Below are 25,131 nucleotides of genomic sequence, written 5' to 3'. Positions count from 1 at the left end.
TATTGTCTTATGTTTCTGACTCATCTTTTCAGAACGATAAAAGCAAAATCAAAGAAGCATGTATGAGCAGGTAATGTTTCTCACAAGAAAATCCTGCTAATTAAGTAAGCACTTCAAATCTACTCAAATATTTGACGAGAGTGCATTAAAGTCTTCCAGCACAATGTTTCCATTGTGTAAGTCTATCCGACTGCATTTTGTTGCTGATGATTACATCAATGGTGTATCTCAAGGCATAATACAAACCTAAATTCTGTGCCATCCTGAAGTAGAAACGAAAATGGAGCTTTACTTGTAAAACTTATGGGCCTGTTCCACTTAGGCGATTTTTTCGGTGACTGTCACAGTCGTAGCAGGCAAGCTACCGACAACCGGCGACCCATTAGGACGTCCTCCTACCACCACACCTACGACAACCTACGTCTAACCGTGACAAGCTACGACAAGGTAAGACAATTCAGTCGCCGGTAGCTGTCGCCGGAATTCACCGAAGTCAGCACCAGCGTCAACCTACGTCATCCTGGCATCTTGAGTGCCTCAACTATTCTCCAACATGATCCAACCAAAGCACAGAACATTGTGGAGCAAATCTTGTGAACCTACTTGTTGATACTGTCTCTTGCATGCAAAGGACAAAAGCTCAAACCCAAATTACACTCATGGCATACAAATCAATACTTCAAATAAAGTTGGTTTACTATGAATGGATATGAATATGTGATAAATAAGGGTGGTGAAGCACAGGTACCGAGTATAATGGAAATATGATGCTGCGGTTATCAGATTTCCAGCATTATACATTAGATATCCTTGATTAAAAAGTTTCAGAAAAGGGAACCAAATAAAGAAGAAAAAGCAGTATTAATTAAAGATAATATAAGAGGGCTGCAGAGAAAGGATGATGCCTAGGCAGAATCTATCGATCTAAACAAATGGTAAAATGAAAAATTTACTGCTGGTATTCTGTAGGTTATTAAATGGGAAATATCAAGAGGCAAACATGCAGAGGAATTAGGAATTTAAGAACAAGAACAGAAGAAAATAACAGGAGACGGCCACCTGATCACCCAAGCCTGCCCACCGTGCAATATTATTTGTCCCAGGCTTCAATTACTTTTCTACATCTAAAAAAAGGTGCTGGAACAACTCAGCAGGACAGGAAACATCAATGAGGGAAATGGACAGATGTAGTCAATGAGGGAAATGGACAGAATTAGGCCATTCGGTCCATCATGTCTACTCCGCCATTCAATCATGGCTGATCTATCTCTCCCTCCTAACCCCATTCTCCTGCTTTCTCCCCATAACCTCGACACCTGAAGCTAGGGGAGTGCGTGTAATAGGAACAGGGAACTGATAGATGAGCAGGTGTGATTGGCAGATGGGTGGAAATAGTAACCAAAGGCTGTAGATGAGGTGGAGACAAAAGATTGTAGATGTGAAATCTAAGAAGGAAAGGAGTGAAATGTGGTATCTGAGGGAGAGGGTGGAAAGAAATGGGGAGGAGAAAAATAGAGGTATAGTGGGGGGGATTACCTTTCTATGCCAGTTTTTTTATGTCACTCAATTCCCCGATCTTACAAAAAATTATCTACTTCCGCTTTACATACAGTTAAAGTAATCTAGCCTCCATAATCCTGCAGGATACAGGATGGTAGGAGATTCACTACCCCATTTTAGAAATAAAATTTAAAGGACCTGTATTTGATCTCCACCTTATCTTGTAACTAGACTCACTCGTTTAATATATTTCTCCATTTCTAAATTCAAACCCCTTTGCAATAAAAGCCATATGGCACTTGCCTTCCAAGCTTTATCTGCCACCTAACTTGTTCTGATTCAAGTACAAGAACCAGATCACTTTGCATTCTATTCATTTGTAATCTCTTTTCAAATAATTAGTTAGCCTTTCGATTTCTCGTATGAAAGTGCATGACCTTACACTTTCCCACATCATACTCTGCCAAGTTTACTTTAATTACTTATCCTATCTATATCTTATCCCACAGTCCAAATACCCTCAAAGTAGGATGCCCTCCCAACAATTTATGTGAAACTTGAATGCCTTGCAGTCCAACCTCTCCTCCAAGATATAAAAACAGAGAATAATTGAAGACAGAACCGATCTTGGAAACATCACACGAGTTATAACGACACCAAGTGCTGGAGTAACTCAGCATGTCAGGCAGCATCTCTGGAGAATATGGATAGGTGATGTTTCAGATCCTTACCCGAAATGTCACCTATCCATGTGATGCTATCTGACCTGATGAGTTATTCTATCACTTTGTGTCTATTTTGTAAACCAGCATCTGCAGTTCCTTGTTTCTACATCCCACTAATAATGGTGTAAAAGACTGTAAAATTCAATCGCTCTGCCTGCTACGTGATAACCAGTTTTCAATCTATGCTAACACAATTCCCCTAATGTCGAGAGCATGTTTTGGTCAGAGAAAAGTTTTTCTAATGTGTTCGGGACAATATTAGGGCAGTTTCTGCTGAATGGGGTGGGTCAAATGCCCAAGCTTTGGTAGGGGACCATTTGAGATAGCGATTTAGGTTTGCAGTAGAGAAAAAGTAGAAAAGTGGAACTGGCCCAACTAAATTGTAACAAGAGGTTGACAAGCAAAACTGTAACAGGGCTATCTTTAAGGAAGAGATGATTCAAAATTAAATTATATTTTTATACGGGGCAGCGCGGAAGTATAGCTGAAATCACTTTGTGGGACTGTGGGATTGTAATGCAGAGAGACAGATCCAGAAGAGAAAGAAATAGATTAACTATTTGCGTCCATGACAAGCGTTGTTAAATACCAAAATGAACCATGCTGATTACAAAAGAATAAGGACCAGATGGGATGTATCCCAGGATTTTTAAATGAAAAAAGGGAGGAAATTGTAAGGTTACTGACCACAATTTTTCAATGCTTTTTGGAAATATGGAATGCGCCAGGCAACTGGAGTGCAGCAAATGTTATTCTCTGGTTCAAAAAAGGGAGCAAGATATGTAACTGCAGTCAGTTCAACTTCATCAGTGGAAAAGCTCTTACAAATATTGATTTGGAGAAAAGATTAATAGTCTCCAGAAAGAAATTGGATTAATTAAAGCAAGCCAACAAGGTTTTTTTAAGATCATCATGTTTAACTAATTTGATGGCCTTTTTTTGATGTTAACAGATAATATTAATGAAGACGACACAATTCACATGGTGTACATGAACGAGCAGGAGGCATTTTACAAGTTGAAGTATGTGGCACAAAATGGACATTGGTGACATAGATTCAAAACTGGCTCCGTAACAGAGAAGACCGGGTCATGGTTCTTTTTCAAATTGGAGGAAGATGCATGATGGCATTTTGTTTAGATCAGTGTTGGGGCTATTGCATTTTATTTTGTTGGAAATGCAAGTCACAAATTTCAGATTTGTGGGCGACAAAAACATTGACATTATTCTGAAGAGCTAAGAGGATAGTGATAGATTGCAGCTGATATAAAGAGGCTGGCAGAATGGACAGATGCAAGGCCGTTTAAGTTTAATGCCTTAAAATGTGAAGTGATGCAATCTTTCAGGTTGAATGAAAAATAATGTAAATTCCGAAGAAGGGTCCCAACCCAAAACGTCACCTATCCATGTTCTCCAGGGATGCTGCTTGACCCGCTGTGTTACTCTAACATGTGTCTTTTCTTTGGAATAAATTATACTGTTCCAAAAAGAATGCTGCCGCAAAGAAATCAGAATTGTGTGCATGAAAGCAGCGGTGTGGGTTTAGAATGCAGATAATATGCCAGATAGAATTAAGAGAGGGAAAGCATATAATAACATGCAACCTGTGCCCAATCTTTATAAAACACTGCTTTGGTCTCAAATGGAGTATCAAGTTCAGTTCTGGTTGCTATGTTATAGGAAGGATGCAAAAGTAATAAAGGAAGCTCAAAAAAGAATTACCAGAATGGTTTGTGGGAGGCGGGAGATCTACATTTACAATGATAGAATTGAGGGGCTAGGACAGTTTTCTTAGGAGAAGGCTGAGGGCAAATTGGATAAAATGTTAGGTCTAAATACTAGAGAATTAAGCAACTTAAAGACAAACTTCTATACAGCATGGGACTCGAATCGGATTAGCAGAGCTGCAGATGTGGCAGAGGTAGATTCTAATGTAGTCTTCAAAAGATTAAAAAATTGCATTTTTTGCATCGCCAGAGAGAGATGACATTTGAAGGCAGCCTGTTAGAGAACACTGGTCTATTCATGTTATGATGTTTTCATACGTTCATAAGTTCGAGGAGCACAATTAGGTCATTCGGCCCATCAAGTCTATTCCGCTATTCAATCATAGCCGATCTATCGTTCCCTTTCAACCCCATTCTCCTGCCTTTTGAAGCTCAAAACAGTAGCTAGAACTACAGAAGTAAGAAACGGGTTTTTAAGCAATCTAACTATTGCTTTGGCACATTTGATCCCCTGTAATACAAGTGAAAGTCTGAGGCGAATCTCCATTATGCTAAGAAACATGGTTGTCGAGGAGGCCTTTCGGTAATATAGGTTGGGCAGGCAAACACACTTGACCACTGCTATATCACCATCAGGAAGGCCGACCGTTTCATCACCTGCTCTTTGGAAAATCTGACTACTTTGCTGCACTTTTTCTTGCGTATGTGTGACATGAAAAATGTGAGATGAGGAAAAGAATTATGAAGTGCTGGTCAGGAAAGGCAAAAGAGCAGTTATGGGTGTCGTTGGAATCAATGGACAGCCATGTTCAAGGTTTCTTCTGAATACACCACTGTTGTCATCAACTTCAAAGAAATGTATGGACATGCATGTACGTACAAAAATATTCCAAGTCTTCCCAAACTGCAAGCCCTGGATGACCAGGAAATTTGTAACCTGCTGAGGGCTAGATCTCAATCAATCAATCAATCAATCAATCAATATTTATTTATATAGCACATTTGAAGCCAATACATAGAAGAAATTAAAAAAAAGAAAATCACAACACAATATAGAATTTAACATGAACGTCCCCCCACAGCGGAATCAACATTTTCCACTGTGAGGGAAGGCAGTAAAAAGTTCAGTCCTCTTCCTCTATGTTCAACCGTGATCGGGGCTTATTTGAGGCCTCCGCAGTCGCCGCAGCGGAGGCCCGACGTTTCAGCATGATGGAGCTCCAGCTTCGGAGAGAACACTCTCAGTGGCATTGGAGTTCAGAATCGGCCGCTTCCTACCGGAGACTGCGGCTCCCGAGGTCCACAGGCTGCGCTGGGCGGAGAATCACACTGGCGACCTCGGCGAGAGATCCCAGACCTCCACGATGTTAAAATCAGCGCCGCCCGCAGCTGGGAGCTCCGTGATGTTGGAGTCGGCAGACTCAGCACTCTGGAGCTTACCACACTGCGATCCTCGGTATGGCATCGCCCGCTCAGCGATGGTACTTCAGCACTGCGCTGCCGCCGAAGCTGAAGCCCCCCCACCCCCCACATAAAAGAACTAAAAGACCTCCAACAAAACTTTTTAACACGATAAAAAATAAATAAAGGGTGAAAGGACGGACTGCAGGAAGAGCAGCCATACCCAACGGCGCCCCCCTCCTGCAGTCCGCCATCTTTCTGTGGTGTTTAAAATTATCGATCCAGAGTCCTACAAGAAATCTAGGTAAAACCTCCTTTAGGCCACTACCAGAGAAAAGAGACAATTTCAGACAAAGCTGGAGTCACAAATGGATGTTCAACAGCTGTGGCAGGGTTTGCACTCAATCACCTCTTACAAGTGGCAACAACACATCATTCCATGTGAGCTTGATGTATTTGATGAAGGCTATGAAAGGGAGAACAATGATGTGTCTACACAAGCCCCAACAGGCCCTCACAATCCTGTCATTTCAATGGCAAAGGCTGACATCAGAACATCCTTCAAGTGGCTGAAACCATGCAAAGTGCCAAGCGCACACACAGCATGTGTGTCTCTCTCCGAATTGTGTATTGTTGCAGTGTATGTTGTTTTTGTTTCATGCTTGTTTTAATTGTATGGTGTCATGCTTGTTTTAATTGTAAGGTGTCCTTGAGAGTCCTGAAAGGCGCCCTATAAATAAAATGTATTATTATTATTATTAACATGCTCATGACCCGTGCGGGTCAACTGGTTGGAATATTGAAGGACATCCTCAATTTCTCGCTTCTGCGGTATGAAGCTCCCAACTGCATGAACAAGATATTTTTTGTACTGTTGATCGTGGGCAGCATATTGACCTGCCTCAATGACTACCGTCTGGTAGCACTTGGATCTACCAAAATGATGTGCTTCGAAAAGTTAGTTATGCCTCAAATCAACTTCTACCTCAGAAATGACCTGGATCTACTTCAATTTGCCTATTCTCCCAACAGGTCAAAAACGGTTGCAATGCCTCAAGAAAGCAGCATCTATCCACAAGGATCCTCCCATTTCAGATCATGCCCTCATCTTGCTGCTACTGTCGGGCAGGAGGTTCAGAAGCCTAAAGTCCCACACCACCAAGGTGCCACACCACTAAGTCCCATACCAATGGAATAATTACAATGATACAACTATCAGATTCTTGAACCAACATGCACAACGCTAAATCTACCTCTGCAATGGAATACTACGGACCACTTGCACTTGTTTTTTTTTTTGCAGTATTCATCTTTTCACTGTTTTGCAGAATTTGTGATTTGGGTATAATTTATGCCAGTGCGTGTCTTGAGGTTTTGTGCCAGTGATTCTGGCCACAAGCAAGATTTTCATTGTATCTGTACCTCACCTTAATTTGTATATGTCAGTAAACTTGACTTGAACAGGACAGGCGAAACTGAAGAGTTGCTCTGGTAGCGAGTTGATTAGGACATGATGGGCTGAACGGCCTTCTTGTGTACTATAACAATCCTATGATTCCCACTAAATGAATATTTTTCTTTTAACTTCTATTTTGAATGAACTCAATTGCACTGTCCTTCTTTTGATTTAAACAGGAATGAGAAAGTATTCTCTTGTGTGTTTACCATTATTTCAACAATGGGTTAAGAGTTTGTATACAATTCAGCAGGGAGAAATAAAGAGCATGTTAATGAAATACAGATGCATTGAACCCCAGGGCATGAAGCAATGTCCTAAAATTTGATGTTTTTTTAAAAATCAAATACAGCTACAGATGATATTAACAGTTTAAAAAGTCTAATTTTTGGCCAAGATTATTTCCAGCAAAACATTATTGCAAAAAAATCTTTCACAACATTCAAATGAATTCCCTTAATAGCTATTTATTTTTGCCTACAGGGAGCATACAATCAAAATATTTTTAGATATGTGGAATTACAACAAAGACTTTCTAATACCAGGCTGAAATACCATAAAATTATCCATTATGCAGCACAGGAGACAGCCATTCAACTCATTATGATTATACACTATCTTTGTCAGAGCAATCCAATTAACCTTATTTCATTTGTTCTTTCCCACAGCCCTATACATTTTCCTTTCCAGTATTTATTAAATGTGCCACTAAATGTCAATCATGAATCTGCTTCTAAAATCCTTTTCAGATCATGTACTTCAGGTTACAAATGGGTCTGTAAAATGCATTTATTTATGTTATCTCTGATTCATTTTTCCTTCACCCTTAAATCTCCTGCCATTGGGAATAGTTCCTTTACTCTATCAAATATACTCTACCTTAAGAAGAATAACCTTCTATTTCTCAGTGGGAGGTTATTCTTCTTAAGGTAGATATTCACTTTTTGGGGCTCAGTAGGCATGAAATTGAAAATGTACTTTTAGACACTTACCAAATCTACTGATAATTCTCAAAAGACCCTTTCCTCTATGAAAATATATCTAAAATATTTTTCACAAAATACATCCTTTTTAGGATCAAAAATAACTCAATGGAGTGACAAAATGTTAGTGTACAAGGCAGTGGTGATTCCAACACTCCTGTATGCATCAGAAACCTGGACAACGTACCAACGCCATCTGAAAGCACTTGAAAAAAGTTCCATCAATGATGTCTTTGAAGCAGCTTAATCCTATTTTTTTTTTTTTTAAATTAATCTTATTTCATTATATTTCATTAACAGCTGGGAAGACAGAAGAACGAACGTCAGTGTGCTGAATGAAGCAAAAACATCTAGCATCTCAGCCTTCGTCATCAAAAAACAACTAAGATGGGTCAGTCATGTCGGCAGGTGTTTGGGATTTTACTTTATTATAGAGATAATTCTTCTGTCATCAGCTGTGGAGGTCTTCCTTGGCCTGCCAGTCCCTTTGCGATTAGTATGCTCACCAGTGCTCTATTTCTTCTTAATGATGTTCCAAACAGTTGATTTTGGTAAGCGTAAGGTTTGGCTGATGACTCTAACAGTTTTATTCTTGTTCCTCAGTCTCATAATGGCTTCTTTGACTTTCATTGGCACAACTTTGGTCCTCATGTTGATAAACAGCTATAAAAGTCTCCAAAGGTAATGGAAAGACTGAAGGAAAGACTAGGTGCTGAGAGCTCTCTTATATCTGCATTAAGGAGGCATTTAAACACAACTGAGCAATTACAAACACCTGTGAAGCCATGCGTCCCAAACATTATGGTGCCCTGAAATGGGGGGACTATGTATAAACACAGCTGTAATTTCTACATGGTGAAACTAAAATGTATAAAAATAGCTTTTAATAAAAGCTGACAATGTGCACTTTAACCATGTGCTTTTTTTCTATTCCAAATCTCAAATTGTGGAGTATAGAGGCAAATAAATAAATGATGGGTCTTTGTCCCAAACATTATGGAGGGCACTGTGACTGCCTCTATCACTTCCTCTGGCAGCTTGCTCCATGTACACACCATCCAGTATGATAATACAAAATACTAAACAATGTAACAGTGGCAAGCTTTTATTGCACTTTATTTCCATCTCCTCACGCACGCAGGATTGCACTGCAGACACATTATTTCAGGCTACTCTTGCCCCACCAAACTTGCACTTCTTCCAAAGTAGTGTGTTGCACTCAATGTGGTCTCGTCTACATTGAAGAAACCAAATGCAGATTTAATAACTGCTTTGCAGCACATCTGTGTTCAGTCCATATGGGGTGACCTATCTGACCTACAATATCATGTCACTTGAACCTTCTATCTGTAATCATCCATCTGTGAAGGATATGTTGGTGTTGGAAGGGGTCCACAGATGTTTACGAAAATGATCCCGGGGATGATTGGGTTAACTGATGAGTATTTGACTCAACGTTTGGGCCTGTACTTGAAGGATTTGAAAGATTGTTTAGAAAGAAGAGGGGGGAAATCACATTGAAATGTATTGAATAATGAAAGGCCTGGATAGAGTGGATGTGGAGCGGTTGTTTCCACCAGTGGGAGCATCTTATACCAGATGGCACAGCCTCAGAATAAAAGGACATACCGTTAGAAAGGTGATGAGGAATTTCTTCAGCCAGAGGGTGGTGAATCAGAAGTAATTGCCAGACGGCTGTGAAGGCCAAGTCATTGGGCATTTTTGAAGTGAAGCTCAATAGGTTCTTGATTAGTAAGGGTGTAAAAAGTTACTGGGTTAAAGCAGGAGAATGGGGTTGAAAGGGAAAGATAGATCAGCCACGATTGAATGGTAGAGCAGACTTTATAGCCTAATTCTGCCCATCTGTCCTAACTAGGAAGTACTGACTTTCACTGGACATAAGTTCAGGTTATGTTCTGGAAATCGTTGTCACTTTCCACTAACCTCTTGAAAATCTACTGTGAAAAAGTCACAATTTTGAGGTACAATCTTAATTGCAATACTTCAAGGCTATTTGTTTAGCTCAATATTCATGTAATTGTGGGGAGAACGTGAGAATGGGAGGGGAGCGAGACAAAGAGAGTGGTGGGCAGAAACAGAGAAGAGATTGGAAAGAGGAAGGAAAGTATGCGAGAGAGAGCAAGAGTGATGGCAAAAGCTAAAAACACTCTCACCCACATTTGGAAAATGTAATCTTTTTTCCCTGTCCTTCCACTCCTTTGTTGTATCAACCCAGCAATGTTGAAACACATCAGGTAGTAATTTTAATTGTTGTTCCGGGCATGAAACAGAAAAGATAATTAGCTATCCAGTTTTCCTTTAAATAAGTTAATGAGAAAGAAAATTTGACCTACTTTGTGTGTTTACAATGTCATCATCAGGTATTTTAAACTGCCGGTAAATATTTAAGATATTCCTTCATTCATTGTAAGCAAAAGTATTCCATTTATTGTACGATGCATATGAAGATTACTTATATATTTGCAAATGGCATCAATGTACAACTTACATCACTTGGTTGGATTTGTCTTGTTTCACTTCTTCCTAGTCTTGAATCGCTGTGAGCAGTTGCATCAGTCTCCATTTGATCAGCATCCAGTTCGAGAGCTTCAAATTTCTCTATTACGGTGGAGCGCCTGCATAATCAGATTAGAAACATCTAAGTTCAAATTCAAAAATGCCTCCAAGAATACACCCTTTTCTCTCCCAACAGTCAGGCAACATAAAACATGCAAGGATTGTAAATATTCCCGACTGATTAAAACATGGCACATTCTCACTTCCAATGGTGATGCCTACTTGCTGATAAATTCCTTAATTTTCTGTTTTTAATTAGTTACTCTTCTATAGGCTCCCTCAATAGCAAATGGGTGATAGAAGAAGATAGGTAGATAGATTACCGAAAGTTGCTAAAGCAACAGGGTTATATTAGTGGGTGACTTTAACTTCCCCAATATTGACTGGGACTTGTTCAATGCTAAAAGTTTAGACAGGGCAGAGTGTGAGAGGTGTATCCAAGAGGGTTTCTTGAAACAATATGTGGATAGTGCAACCCAAAAAGGGAACATACTAGTGCTGGGAAATGAGTCCTGCCAGATGACTAATGTTTCAGTGGAAGAGGATTTTCCAACTCCAGAAGTTTCAAGATGGTTTTGAACAGGGAGAAGGCTTGACTTTGAAGGAGGGTTCTAATAGGCCTTTCTCACGGGGCGACTTGACGCAAGAGTTAACCAGAGTTTAACCGTGGGAACCTCGTGCGATAACAGTACGGCATTCGTGGACCACCGTAGCGCTAACGGCAGGTAATCGTGTAACTTGGTGACTCGGGAGAAAATTCAAGCAAGCTTGAATTTCTCCAAGAGTGACTTGTACACTTGTGGTTGAGCATTGCAACATTATATGAACGTAGTGGCCAGTGCGATATCCGTGCGATATCCGTAATAACTCTTGCGGTTACCGTGGGAACTCCTGCGAACGGTAAACCCGGAAGCTGGACAGAGGGGACAGAAGGTGAGTAAAAAAGGTGTTCTCAATATCCTTTATAAATGTCTGTATGTTAATATGTGTGTCTTTTCCTCTTGGGCATTACTTTGTTTCTGTTGGTGGCTCCACATTTTATGATAGCCTGAAGTGTGATAAAGCTTTTATCTCAGCAGTTTGATTGTCAGTGCTTGTTTACCTCATTGTTAAATAAATATATTTTTTACTATCAGCTTGATGTCTGCAATTCTTCATTAACACATCACTACAAGATGAATGTCTCTAATGTTATAATCCCTCTCATGCTGAAACACAAAATAGTTGAAGGGAGGTGATATAATCACATTTTCATTAAGTTTCATTTTTGAGTGTTCAGGTCCATCAATTGTTGAGCTATTTAAACGTTTGAAAGTTTCACCTCTCGGTAGAAAATAAAATAAGCCAATCAGCACGGTAAATGTGAGACAAAGTCTTTATTCCTATTTGACAATATAAAAAGACGACTTCTTGCACATATTGAGAGAAGGTGCATCACACCAAACATTTGTCTATAAAAGGGCCTCGCAAACACGAAAATCAACAAATGAGGCACGCTAGATTATTTTAAACACATTATATTAATTAACCTCCGCAACAAGCCTAAACTCAGGCATTTAAAGGGACAATGCAATGGCAGGTTTTGTGGACGAACATCTTATAGGAAGCACTTTTCAGAGGACAACACTAGAAAGTCAGCTTATTTGCTATGCATTTCTGCTAACATTCAGTAGTGTTCCTGTGGTCGGCTACCCATCAATATAGCTGTCCTGCCACGGCACACTCCCCAATTGTGAATTGTAGTGAGCGCAGAGATGGCCTCTTTGCTCTTTCACACCCAGTGAGACTTCCTCTTAATTCTCTTTTTAATTATTCTCTCCTTTCTGCCTTCACGCAAGCGTCCTCGATGCACATAGTGGGCTGCTGCATACAGCGCGTCAATGAAAAAAACCACCATCCTGTACTCGAAACTACTTAGTATAGGCATGTCTCCAAATGAGCCAATTCAACCAAGGGAGGATATTTATAGTGTGTGAAAAAAAAAGTGACATCATTTGTGCCACGTGTAGTTCACAATGTTCATTCAAGATTTAACGGGAAAACTCGGGAGACGGACAAGTCACTCGCACAAATAACAGAAATGCCGAGTACCGTGGGAACTCTTTATCTACCCCCCGTTATATCGTGTGATATCGTGCTAGACCACGACCACTTCACTCTGGTTACATCTTGCGTCAAGTCGCCCCGTGAGAAAGCGCTTTAAATGAGAGTAAGGCTAACTACAACGTTATTAGGTAGTCGCTCTGGAGGGTGCACTGGGAGCAGATAGTATTGGTTAAGTTCACATCTAACATGTGAAAGTCTTTAAAGGCCAGTTGATTGAAGTTCAGAACAGCATGTCCCAGTAACAGGGAGGGATATGGGTGGCAAGGTAAGGGAACCTTGGATGACCAAACAGATAAAACTTTGATCAAAAGAAAAATGAAGCACATACTATCTTTAAGAGCATGGAATCAGATAGGTCCTTTGAGGAACATAAAGCAAGGCGGAAAGAACTCGAGCAGGTGATTAGAAGGGCTAAAAGGAACCAAAAAACGGTTTTGGGGAATCGAAAATCCCAAGATTCTTGTACCTACATCAAAAGAAAAGGAGGGTAACCACGACAAGGTATAATTGCTCAAGGATAACAGAGGGAATCTGTGCTTGGAGTCTGAGGATGTATGCGAAGAGCACTTTTTTCACGGTGAAGGATACGGATGATATTGAGATCATTGTGGGGAATACTAATATACAAGGGCAGTCTGAGATTAAGAAGGAGGAAGTATTGGAATCAATGAAGATAAATCCCCAGGACCTGATGGGATCTATCCCAGGTTGTTGAGAGACGCAAATGAGGAAATTGCAGGACCTTTGACGAAGATCTGTGCGGCTTCTCTCACCACAATGTAGGTCCAAAAGGACTGGACGGTAGGAGTAATGTTGAAATGATAGGTAACGTTAAAATGATAGATAACATGTACAATATTACAATGGTTACTCAGAATTAAAGCAAAAGATTAGTCAAGATCAACGTTCTTCAATGCATGGCTTTACTGGCTGCTCCAGAAGGATACACAATGGATGGTGGAAAACATGGGTAAATGCATATGGAGAATGTGCGGAGTGTTCGAGCTGACTCAGGCTATATCACTTGTTCTACTTAACCTTCTGCATGTTCACTGTCATTTCTGTACTCCAACTGTATTGCATGAGTAACACCAAACGGAGTTGCTTTTTACAACAAGGCACTGCAGTTGCTGGTTTATACCAAAGATAGACACAAAATGCTGGAGTAACTCAGCGGGTCAGGTAGCATGCCTGGAGAACATGGACAGGCAATATTTCCTGTCAGAACCCTTCTTCAGACTTTGTTTTTTTAATTTTCTTTTTTCAGGAGTCGCTTTGTGATCAGTATGTTGTGGAGTATGACTATTTGACTGAGATTCCACATCTTTTTACAATTCCATAATTAATTAACCTCCCACTACTTTTTTCCCAACAGCTCCTCCTAAATCTAAGGGAAAATAGTGACCTCAGGACGGACCCACATCCGTTTCATTTGCCAAATGCCCAACAAATGTCATATGTCCTATTTTCATGTTATTTTCCACTACAAGTCAGTGTTTGCACGAAACCATACTAAAACATGATGCCATTAAAATAGCATGGAAACTAATCTCCATTCCTCTGCAAAATTGTCAATTTCAACCAAAATTCCTAAAATGTGAAGTGCATTAACTTGATAAAAGCTGTACTTGGCATGGACTTCTATGCAGATGTTTTAAAAAAAATATACAATGAAATGTGATGGATAAAAATAACACAGCTAACAATGTTGTCCGCGTGAACTTTAATAAAGCATTTGATAAGTTCACTCATGGTAGATGGTCCAGAAGATTAAGTCACAATGGATCCACAGCCAGTTGGAAAATCAGATACAAAATTAGCTTGGTCATAAAAGACAGCATAATTGTAGAAGGCTTTTTTGACTGGAGGTCTGTGACCAGTGGTGAGGAAATATTATATAATAGAACCGCTCGGATAGTGACTTTTATATAAGCTGGGTAATTTGTAAAAGAAAAGCTTAAGGTTTTCAGAAACACATGTGTCCTAGAGAAATAAAGTGCAAAGAGACACATACAGCGAACAAATGAATCAAAACATAGAAACACTAATCTGAATCTGCATAGCTTAATTTATTGCTTTGAGGTAATTATATCGCTGGAGGAAATTGTATTTGATATGATTTTGTGTTGAAGGATGGATAGCTGAATAGGGCCTCTTCTTAGGCCAGAGGTCATCTGCTCTTTCTCTATGGCACATTCTTAAGCTGTGAAGGTTATGCTGAGATCGAGACAGACTTCAAGACTGAAATATAATAGACTCTAATTTGGCCAAGTTAAATTATAATTAGGTTGAGATAAGGGATTGGATGTAGTACAGTTGCTTGGAGAAGAAGAGAATCAGATTGATGGATATGTGACCTTCCTATGTTTATAGAAAGTCAAAGAAGCAGATGTAATTCTGATGTAATGGTCTGAGTTGTGAATCTACCTTTGTTAAAAGGCCTTGCAGATGAAATTGGAAATCCAGCTTCCAGATTGCAGGAAAGGGGCTGCAAATTAGAAATGAAGTTGTATCCTTGCACCAAACACTTATTAATTAAGTTGACAGATTTACGACCCATGTATGTTTGGTTGGGAGGTGTGTATGGGTTTTGAACTTAGAAACTGTAATTCGGCAAACTCATATAATTAATGTTTTAATACATAGGTAATAGTATTTTAAACTATGTAACATTGTAGTGAAACAATCTATGAAATGTATTGTGTCTTAGTAGGACTGTAAACATTAGACTTTGTTTAGATTTATAGAAATATATTTCTTCTTGGTATGGAAAGTGTGTATGACTTGTGTGATCATTGTATTACATATGTATCTTATATTTTGAGGAGTGGTCTTTGATAATTGAGCCTACTGGGGTTTTGCTGTGTTGAAATAAAATAATTCTAAGCAAAGTTATACCACAGGCAAACAAAGGTTGTAAATGAGGCCAGGGAAGGGGGGATCATGTGACTGATGTTGTAAATCACCAGAAGGACTCAGATGATTGCCATACCCTCTGTATCTGAAATGTCTAATACCTATATAAATGCCATGAGTTCTATCAAAGTTACTTTTCTCTGGACCCGCCCCAGAGCATCAGCTCTGTGTTGGAAGATTCAGAGACTAGTCTCAGCTGAATAAAGAATCGATTTCAACAGCTACAAGCGTTTGAGTCAAGTTGACTTTAGATTGACAAAATAACTCAGTTTAGCATTGGTGTTTGGCAAGGGTCAGTGCTAGGACGTATGCTGTTTGTTATACATATTGATTTGGATGAAAATGTTGGCAGTCTGGTTATCAAGTTTGACCATGATGCAAAAACTGATGGAGTTGCTGATAACAAGCAAGATTGTCAAAGGATACAACAGGATATAGATCGGTGGAAATGTTGGATGGAAAAATGGCAGAGGGTGTTCAATGTGATTTTTGGTATACAGAAGGATCTTAGGGTGTAAGTCCAAAGCTCCCTGAATATGGATAGGCTGCCAGAGGAGGCATATAGCACATTTGCCTTGATGGCTTGGTGCATTGAGTATAAAAGTTAGGAGGTCATGTTGCAACTGCATAAGAATTTGATCGGGCCATATCTAAAGTACCGTGTGAAGTTTAGACCGTCACATGGTAGCAAAGATGTGGAGGCTTTGGAGAGGATGCAGAAAATGTTTACCAAGTTGTTGCCTAACTGGGAGTGCATTGGTAAAATGAGATTACACACATTTGGATTGTTTTCTCTGGAGCATTGAAATCCGAGAGGTGACCTGATAGAAGTATATACAATGAAGAAAGACACAGATACGATGGAAAAGGCAAATACTTGAGAGCATACGTTTAATGCTAGAGGGGGGGAATTTAAAGGGAAGAGGGACGACAGGTGGCTGGAATGCACTGCCAGGGCAATGACTAAAAAGAGTCACAGAATCCTACAGCATGGAAATTGGACATATGGCCCAGCACATGGTCAAGCAGTGGACACTCTTCCCAACTTCCACCGTGGAAACATAAATTATAGCAATTTTTAAGGGGCATTTAGACTCCCATATGCAGACATTCGAGGGATACCGGATATATTAATGGGATTAGTTTAGATCTGGTGGGGCAAAGGTCCTTTCCAATACTGCACTGTTCCACGTCGAATTGTCTAGCAGTATCACCCTGCATTAAGAATACAGTGGGGAGCAAAAACAGTCATTAGGATGGAGAGTGACATTGTTAATTCAGAAACAAGGGTCCTGAACTTAAAGAAAGTGACTTTGAGGGTATGAGACGTGAATTGGCCAAGATAGACTGGCAAATGATTCTTAAAGGGTTGACGGTGGATATGCAATGGAAGGCATTTAAAAACTGCATGGATGAACTACAACAATTGTTCATCCCAGTTTGGCAAAAGAATAAATCAGGGAAGGTGGATAACAAGTGAAATCAGGGATAGTATCAAAACAAAAGATGATGCGTACAAATTAGCCAGAAAAAGCAGCCTACCAGAGGACTGGGAGAAATTCAGAGTCCAGCAGAGGAGGACAAAAGGCTTAATTAGGAAAGGGAAAATAGATTATGAAAGAAAACTGGCAGGGAACATAAAAACTGACTGCAAAAGTTTTTATAGATATGTGAAGAGGAAAAGATTAGTTAAAACAAACGTAGGTCCCTTGCAGTCAGAAAGGCAAATTGATCATGGGGAACAAGGACATGGCAGACCAATTGAATAACTACTTTGGTTCTGTCTTCACTAAGGAAGACATAAATAATCTGCCGGAAATAGCAAGGGACCGGGGGTTAAATGAGATGGAAGAAATGAGTGAAATCCAGGTTAGCCGGGAAGTGGTGTTAGGTAAATTGAATGGATTAAAGGCCGATAAATCCCCAGGGCCAGATAAGTTGCATCCCAGAGTACTTAAGGAAGTAGCCGCAGAAATAGTGGATGCATTAGTGATAATTTTTCAAAACTCTTTAGATTCTGGAGTAGTTCCTGAGGACTGGAGGGTAGCTAATGTAACCCCACTTTTTAAAAAGGGAGGGAGAGAGAAAACGGGGAATTACAGACCAGTTAGTCTAACATCGGTGGTGGGGAAAATTCTGGAGTCAGTTATTAAAGATGGGATAGCAGCACATTTGGAAAGTGGTGAATTCATTGGACAAAGTCAGCATGGATTTATGAAAGGTAAATCATGTCTGACGAATCTTATAGAATTTTTCGAGGATGTAACTAGTAGAGTGGATAAGGGAGAACCAGTGGATGTGTTATATCTGGACTTTCAGAAGGCTTTCGACAAGGTCCCACATAAGAGATTAGTATACAAACTTAAAGCACACGGTATTGGGGGTTCAGTATTGATGTGGATAGAGAACTGGCTGGCAGACAGGAAGCAAAGCGTAGGAGTATACGGGTCCTTTTCAGAATGGCAGGCAGTGACTAGTGGGGTACCGCAAGGCTCAGTGCTGGGACCCCAGCTATTTACAATATATATTAATGATCTGGATGAGGGAATTGAATGCAACATCTCCAAGTTTGCGGATGACACGAAGCTGGGGGACAGTGTTAGCTGTGAGGAGGATGCTAGGAGGCTGCAAGGGTTATGGTTATATGGTTAAGGTGACTTGGATAGGTTGGGTGAGTGGGCTAATGCATGGCAGATGCAGTATAATGTGGATAAATGTGAGGTTATCCACTTTGGTAGACTATTATCTGAATGGTGGCCGATTAGGAAAAGGGGAGATGCAACGAGTCCTGGGTGCCATGTACACCAGTCATTGAAAGTAGGAATGCAGGTGCAGCAGGCAGTGAAGAAAGCAAATGGTATGTTAGCATTCATAGCAAAAGGATTTGAGTATAAGAGCAGGGAGGTTCTACTGCAGTTGTACAGGGTCTTGGTGAGACCACACCTGGAGTATTGCGTACAGTTTTGGTCTCCTAATCTGAGGAAATACATTCTTGCCATAGAGGGAGTACAGAGAAGGTTCACCAGACTGATTCCTGGGATGGCAAAACTTTCATATGAAGAAAGACTGGATAGACTCGGCTTGTACACGCTAGAATTTAGAAGCTTGAGGGGGGATCTTATAGAAACTTACAAAATTCTTAAGGGGTTAGACAGGCTAGATGCAGGAAGATTATTCCCGATGTTGGGGAAGTCCAGAACTAGGGGTCACTGTTTAAGGATAAGAGGGAAGCCTTTTCGGACCGAGATGAGAAAATCATTTTTTACACAGAGAGTGGTGAATCTGTGGAATTCTCTGCCACAGAAGGTAGTTGAGGCCAGTTCATTGGCTATATTTAAGAGGGAGTTAGATGTGGCCCTTGTGGCTAAAGGGATCAGGGGGTATGGAGAGAAGGCAGGGATGGGATACTGAGTTGGATGATCAGCCATGATCATATCGAATGGCGGTGCAGGCTCGAAGGGCCGAATGGCCTACTCCTGCACCTATTTTCTATGTTTCTATAAAATACCAACTGCCTGCTTTGTGTTTCATGAAAAGACTCAGTACCTGGTCAAGTACACAGTTTGCTTGGTCTTCATTAAACTGCTTTTCAAACATTTTTTTGAAAAATATTGGTTCAGATTGTAGAAACCTTAACTCAATGGCTGCTCGGGGTCTGTGGCAATGAGATGATTACATTTACTTTCGAAGTCAACTGCATTCAATAGATACACAGGCATAGGCGTAGTACACAGGCATAGTACTCTTATGTCACTTAGGCTTTTTGTTAATGTGCTGAATAATTTCCTTGTTTATATTTCCCTCTTTATCCTTTAGGGAGAGTGCTGTTCATCCAGGACCCTCACAATGTTTCTAAAAAAAAAAAATCCACAATTTTAAAAGTGGAGGGCCGATTGCCAGGCTTCCATTATTTAAAATAGCTTCTTCAATTTAAAGGGACACTGTTCCACATTTTCTGTCATCAGCTACACTTATATGAAGAGGGGTTGCAATCTACAACTTATAGTTGTCCTCCATCCAAAATTGTAAGCATTCCAAACTTGTAATACAAAATTATATACACATGTGCTTTACTTCAATGCAAAGATCAATTCATTTGTTATAGAGCAAATGCAATTACAATATTTGAGAAAAGTTGAGGCAAACATAATTGTAAATGCCAGTTGATACAAGTACCAGAAAAAAGGAGATAATAAGAGCACTTGGAAAAATTCCAAAACATGAGAGTCAAACATGTTTTTCTGGAAATTCACCAAAAAAACGTTTTAAAGAATATCATTAGTAGGAATTGGAGTTTGTGAATAGGATATTAGTATGGATTGCAAATTAGTTAACATGTAGAAAATAGAGTAGAAATAAATACTGTATTTCCCGGCAATGAAGACGCTATTTTTTACACTAAAATAAAGCCCGATAATTTACCTGCGTCATGGATGCTGAAGGTTAGATTATTAGCCAAGAAAGATAGACTTGGCTATCCCTCATTACAGCGGCTGTAAAAGGACAGCACCACTGGGGGAAGGGGGAAGAGTTCCTTCCACAGTGTGTGGGGAGTTTGGCCCGGGTCAGCACGGCTGGGCCGCCAGGGGTAAAGTTGCGGGGAGGGCAGGAGCGTTGAGAAGGAGGGGGTCGTGGATCATGCCAGCAACTCACTCAGTAGCTCGGGTGGCTGCGAGCGGCCACCGGGACCTGGACAGCAGAACTGCAGCTAGACCCGGGATTCGCATGCGACCCGGGAACTGCAGCTAGACCTGGGGCTCGCAGGCGACCCGGGCTCTACAGCCAGTCCCGGGCAAGCGACCTGGGAACTGCAGCTAGTCTCGGGGCTCGCAGGCGACCTGGACGCTACAGTCAGTCCCGGGGCAGGTGACCTGGGAACTGCAGCTAGTCCCTCTCAAGGAAATAATGGGTTATCGGGGCTGTATGTTGTGACAGGCAGCCTGACAACTTGCATGTAAATTTTAATATTACATTTATCCCATCTCCCTGGATATTCCGGATTAATAAATTAAGGGTTTGTCTACTAATTACAAATCAGGCTAATTCCAAATCAATAACATTAGCCAACTCTGAAACATGATGCGCTGAGCATTGGGATCCGGACATCATGGACAACTGGCCTCAGTTCCCGGCTCACCTCTGGCAGTGCTCTCCGTCTGAACACCTCTCTCCTGCCGCTCGCCGGCCTCGCTCATGTCAGCCACTTCCTGCAAATCCTTAAATACCGACTGCCGCCGGGAGCATGACATGCCTCACTTGCTCCGCTGGGTGACACTGCATGGCATTCACTGCCCGGTAAGTGTCTTTCAATGTAAATTTGCATGGGGACATGCTTTGGAGATGTGTGGCAGTAGTCGGTCAAGTGAGAATAACAGAGAGAATAAGAGTGCTGCTGCCTTGTCAACAGATGCGCACAAAGACAGTTGGTATTAGTTTGAAATTCTCGTTATCCCTATTTTTGGACCTGGCTCGGAGAGCAGACAGTGAGGGGACCAGCTCAAGAGCAAAGATCATAGAGCGGAGCGGGTCAGCGGGCAATGGACAACGGGACAGTGGGCGGTGGAGCTTACTCCTGTGTCAGCGCGAGTAACCTCAATTGGTCCCTTGAAATAGTATTGTCATTCAATAAGATCACAACTGATTCAACTTGTCCCGGTGTGCTCCCATTTCTCCCACCATCTCTCCACCTGCCGTCACCCTCCACCCCCCACCCATTCAGTCACTCAGAATGGAGGAGATCTGGAAGCTTTGGGCAAATTGAATTATTACTTTATTTTTATTTTTTTGAGCGTGAGAAATTCTATGTCCCGCCAGCCTTTTTTCAAAATTTAGCAACTCAAAATGGGGGTGCGTCTTCGACGCAGGTTCGTCTTCATTGCCGGGAAATACGGTAGGTCATTTTCAGAATGGCACAGTATTGACACCTATGATTTGATGATAACATACAGTACATCTAAGTGTACCACCAACTATAGCAAGTTATAATCAGTATGCAAATAAGTTGAATTTGCTGTAAATTGCATCAATGTTTGCAATTTGGTATTGTAAACAAATCTTCATTTTAGCAATTTAACATCAGTATTCTGTTAGTTTTAGCTCTATTTAATTCTGGAAAGTTTCCCCATCACTTACTTTGAACTATTTGGTGTGTGATTGTTAGGTTTATCCTTGTACTCCTTTTTATGCACCAAGGTGCAACATTTTCAGTTTTACAGTCTGCAAGCATGCCACCCTTCTCCACACATGTTTCAAAGAATATGGCCAACACCTCAGGAATTTCTACCCTTGCCACACTCAGCAAACTAAGGTGCATCCCAGGTGACCTGGTTTATCCATTTTACTCACACCGAGCCATTATAATAACTTATTTATCAATTTTTAGTCCATTCAGAATCCCATCTGCATTTTCATTGTGTTGGACTTCCAACATCTCTCTTCACAATATATCAATTTAATAACTTGGCATGCATCCTGCCTCCATGAGATTTTTTTCAATCCTGATCAAATCCAACATCTATAGTTTAAAAAAAAAATTGCATCTCCTCTAACCATCTTTTAACCTTCTATGTCTTCATGAGTTTCTTGAATTCCATTTTATGTTTCCCTCTAGTTTTCTCTCATATTCTTGTATGCCCCCGTTATTGAAATAAATCAGAGAAGTATAATCAATTGGATTCTCACTTGTGTTATCGACCTGACGCCTGTCATCTGTCCTTCCTTGCTGCTATATTTTGTTTTCTCCCACTGCCTTCGGTCAGCCAGGAAACTTTGGCTTTACATGCCGTATGTTTCTCTTTCAAGAGAAGGCACCTGAATTGTACATGAACCATCTGCTTCTCAAACGCTCCTCATTATTTAATTGTTCAGCCTACTATTCTTTAATTGCAATTTACCTGCAGCAGATCAGCTCTCATCCCATTGAAAGCAGCTCTTGTCCTGTTGACTACATTACCTAGGAGTTGGTCATAACTTTTTTTTTTACCCATAGCTATAATAAAAGTTGTGATCAATTGATTACTCGTGTTTGTATGCTTTCTCCATTGACACACTGATCACGTGCACCAATAGGAACAAGCGTGCAACTGGGATCTTTGCTAAAAAGCATAATTAAACCAATGCACATAGAAAAATATGTTGGCGACAGTTCTGCTGTGCTGGGACCCAGTTGGAAATCCATATCTTCCCCACTGCTGCGTGTTTCTGTGCCTGGACTATGATATGACTGTTAGGAGGGGGGAGACAGTTGACAAGGATGGGCAAGGAAAGACTGGTTGACAAATGAAATATGGTACAGGCTGAAGTTTTTGTTATCTTTACAATGCCATGTAGAACAGGGAGAAAGGAAAGAATGCTGTTGCTCTGGTGAACATATAAATAATGTTAATAATTAATTTTGTACGTCATAGGAGCAGTATTAGGCCGTTTGGCTCATCAAGTCTACTCCATCATTAAGTGCTTGTATGGATTTAGAAAAGATAGAGTATACATAATGCATAATCTCAATAGGGTAATTAATCTAATTATCCAAACAATGTGTAAATCTCTTGAGGAAAAACATTCGATGTTTTAATACATGGGAGTCAGAACACAGAAACAGATACTTTGGCCCAATTTGTGCATGTTGAAGCTAGTCCCATTTGTTTGTATTTGACTAATATCCATCTCAACCTGACTAAATCAGTATACCTGCCCAAATCAAGACAAGACAAGAGACAAGAGACAAGAGACAAGACAAGAAACATTTATTGTCACATGCACCAATTGGTACAGTGAAATTTGGGGTCACCATACAGCCATACGAATAAAAAAAACACAGAACATAAACATCTATTAAATTAAATAAAAATCTATTTATTTCAACTAATCATCAACTAATCATAGTTGGTCAAATCTGTCCACTTTTAATTGTTCTTGTGTATCACCCACCAAAAATGCATAAGGACTTTATCTCACAATTTGCTGATCTTATCGCTAGCTTGTTACCCAAATTTGACCGGGTCCTGATTCTTGGTGACTTTAACATTCATGTCTGCTGCTCCACTAGCCTCTTGTGAGTGAATTTATGAACCTGGTTGAGTCCTTCAATCTGACCCTACTTACCACTGGACCTACGCACAAGCTTGGTCATACACTCGACCTGGTCTGGTCTCCCAATTTGTAATACAGAAATTATTGATGCCTGTCTGTCTGATCATAGTGCAATTATATTTGATGCATCTCTGCCTTTCTCTCCCTCAAAATCCCATTCCCTGCTCGCTTCTCCCGCTACGTAAACTCTTCGACTGCCAGTAAGTTCTCTGAGGCTCTCATAGCCGCCCCCAACATCTGTACCATCGAGGCGTCTCCCCTCCATCTCAGCACTGACAACGTAATTTCTTTATTCAATACTACTTGCTCTTCCATCCTGGATTCTGTTGCTCCTCTTAAAATAACCATATAACAATTACAGCACGGAAACAGGCCATCTCGACCCTTCTAGTCCGTGCCGAACACATAATCTCCCCTAGTCCCATATACATGCGCTCAGGCCATAACCCTCCATTCCTTTCCCATCCAATTTATTTTTAAATGATAAAAACGAACCTGCCTCCACCACCTTCACTGGAAGCTCATTCCACACAGCTACCACTCTCTGAGTAAAGAAGTTCCCCCTCATGTTACCCCTAAACTTCAGTCCCTTAATTCTCAAGTCATGTCCCCTTGTTTGAATCTTCCATACTCTCAGTGGGAAAAGCTTTTCCACGTCAACTCTGTCTATCCCTCTCATCATTTTAAAAACCTCTATCAAGTCCCCCCTTAACCTTCTGCGCTCCAAAGAATAAAGCCCTAACTTGTTCAACCTTTCTCTGTAACTTAGTTGCTGAAACCCAGGCAACATTCTAGTAAATCTCCTCTGTACTCTCTCTATTTTGTTGACATCCTTCCTATAATTAGGCGACCAAAATTGTACACCATACTCCAGAATTGGCCTCACCAATGCCTTGTACAATTTTAACATTACATCCCAACTTCTATACTCAGAAAATGAAAAAGCTTAAGCCTAAAGGCTGGCCCTGGCTCAATGACACCACCAGAGCCTTAAGAAGAGAGTGCAGAAAATCAGAACGGAAGTACAAATCTGATGCTTCAAATTTCCTTTGAACTTCTGAGAAAATCTTCTCAAATACCAGGAAGCAGTAAAGTCTGCGAGAACACAATACTTTTTCGACCTTATTTCCAAAAAGGCCCATAACTCCAAGGTCCTTTTTGGTACCATTACCTCTATCATATGTCCTGCCCCAGTACCAGCTTAGCTGGGTCCCCTGCTAAGTGCGAAGAATTGACTACATTTTTCACCAGCAAAGTTAAGAACATCAGAACAAAGTTAAGAACACCTGCCCCCTCGACGTTGTCCCCTCTGCCCTTCTGAAGGATGTCATTGCAATAGCCGGTCCCATCACCCTCGCCATCATCAACAGTTCTCTGGCCACTGGCACTGTTCCTATCCGCTTCAAGCACGCGGTGGTCCAGCCCCTCCTGAGAAAACCTAACCTAGATCCCACCTTGCCTAGCAACTACAGACCTATTTCCAAACTGCCCTTCCTTTCAAAGGTCCTTGAAAAGGTAATTTTAAGGTAACTTATGCCTTACCTACACCAAAATGCCATCCTGGAAACTTTCCAATCAGGTACATAACGACCTACTTCTCACCATTGACTCCGGCGACGGTGTAATCCTGCTCCTTCTCAGCGCAGCATTTG

General features: G+C 40.7%; 1 protein-coding gene across 2 annotated transcripts in view; it reads right to left on the bottom strand.

Moving 5' to 3' along the window:
• Positions 1 to 25,131, bottom strand: part of LOC116988057 (protein outspread-like) — a 298,795-nt gene that overhangs the window by 108,484 nt on the left and 165,180 nt on the right. For both annotated transcript variants that reach the window (XM_033044495.1, XM_033044494.1), the window contains exon 8: positions 10,302 to 10,428. In XM_033044495.1, coding sequence (XP_032900386.1) covers positions 10,302 to 10,428 — 127 coding nt within the window. The remainder of the gene's footprint in view (positions 1 to 10,301; positions 10,429 to 25,131) is intronic.

Source organism: Amblyraja radiata, chromosome 26 (assembly GCF_010909765.2).
Source record: "Amblyraja radiata isolate CabotCenter1 chromosome 26, sAmbRad1.1.pri, whole genome shotgun sequence".
Lineage (NCBI taxonomy): Eukaryota > Metazoa > Chordata > Chondrichthyes > Rajiformes > Rajidae > Amblyraja > Amblyraja radiata.
This window is presented reverse-complemented; position numbering and strand designations above follow the sequence as displayed.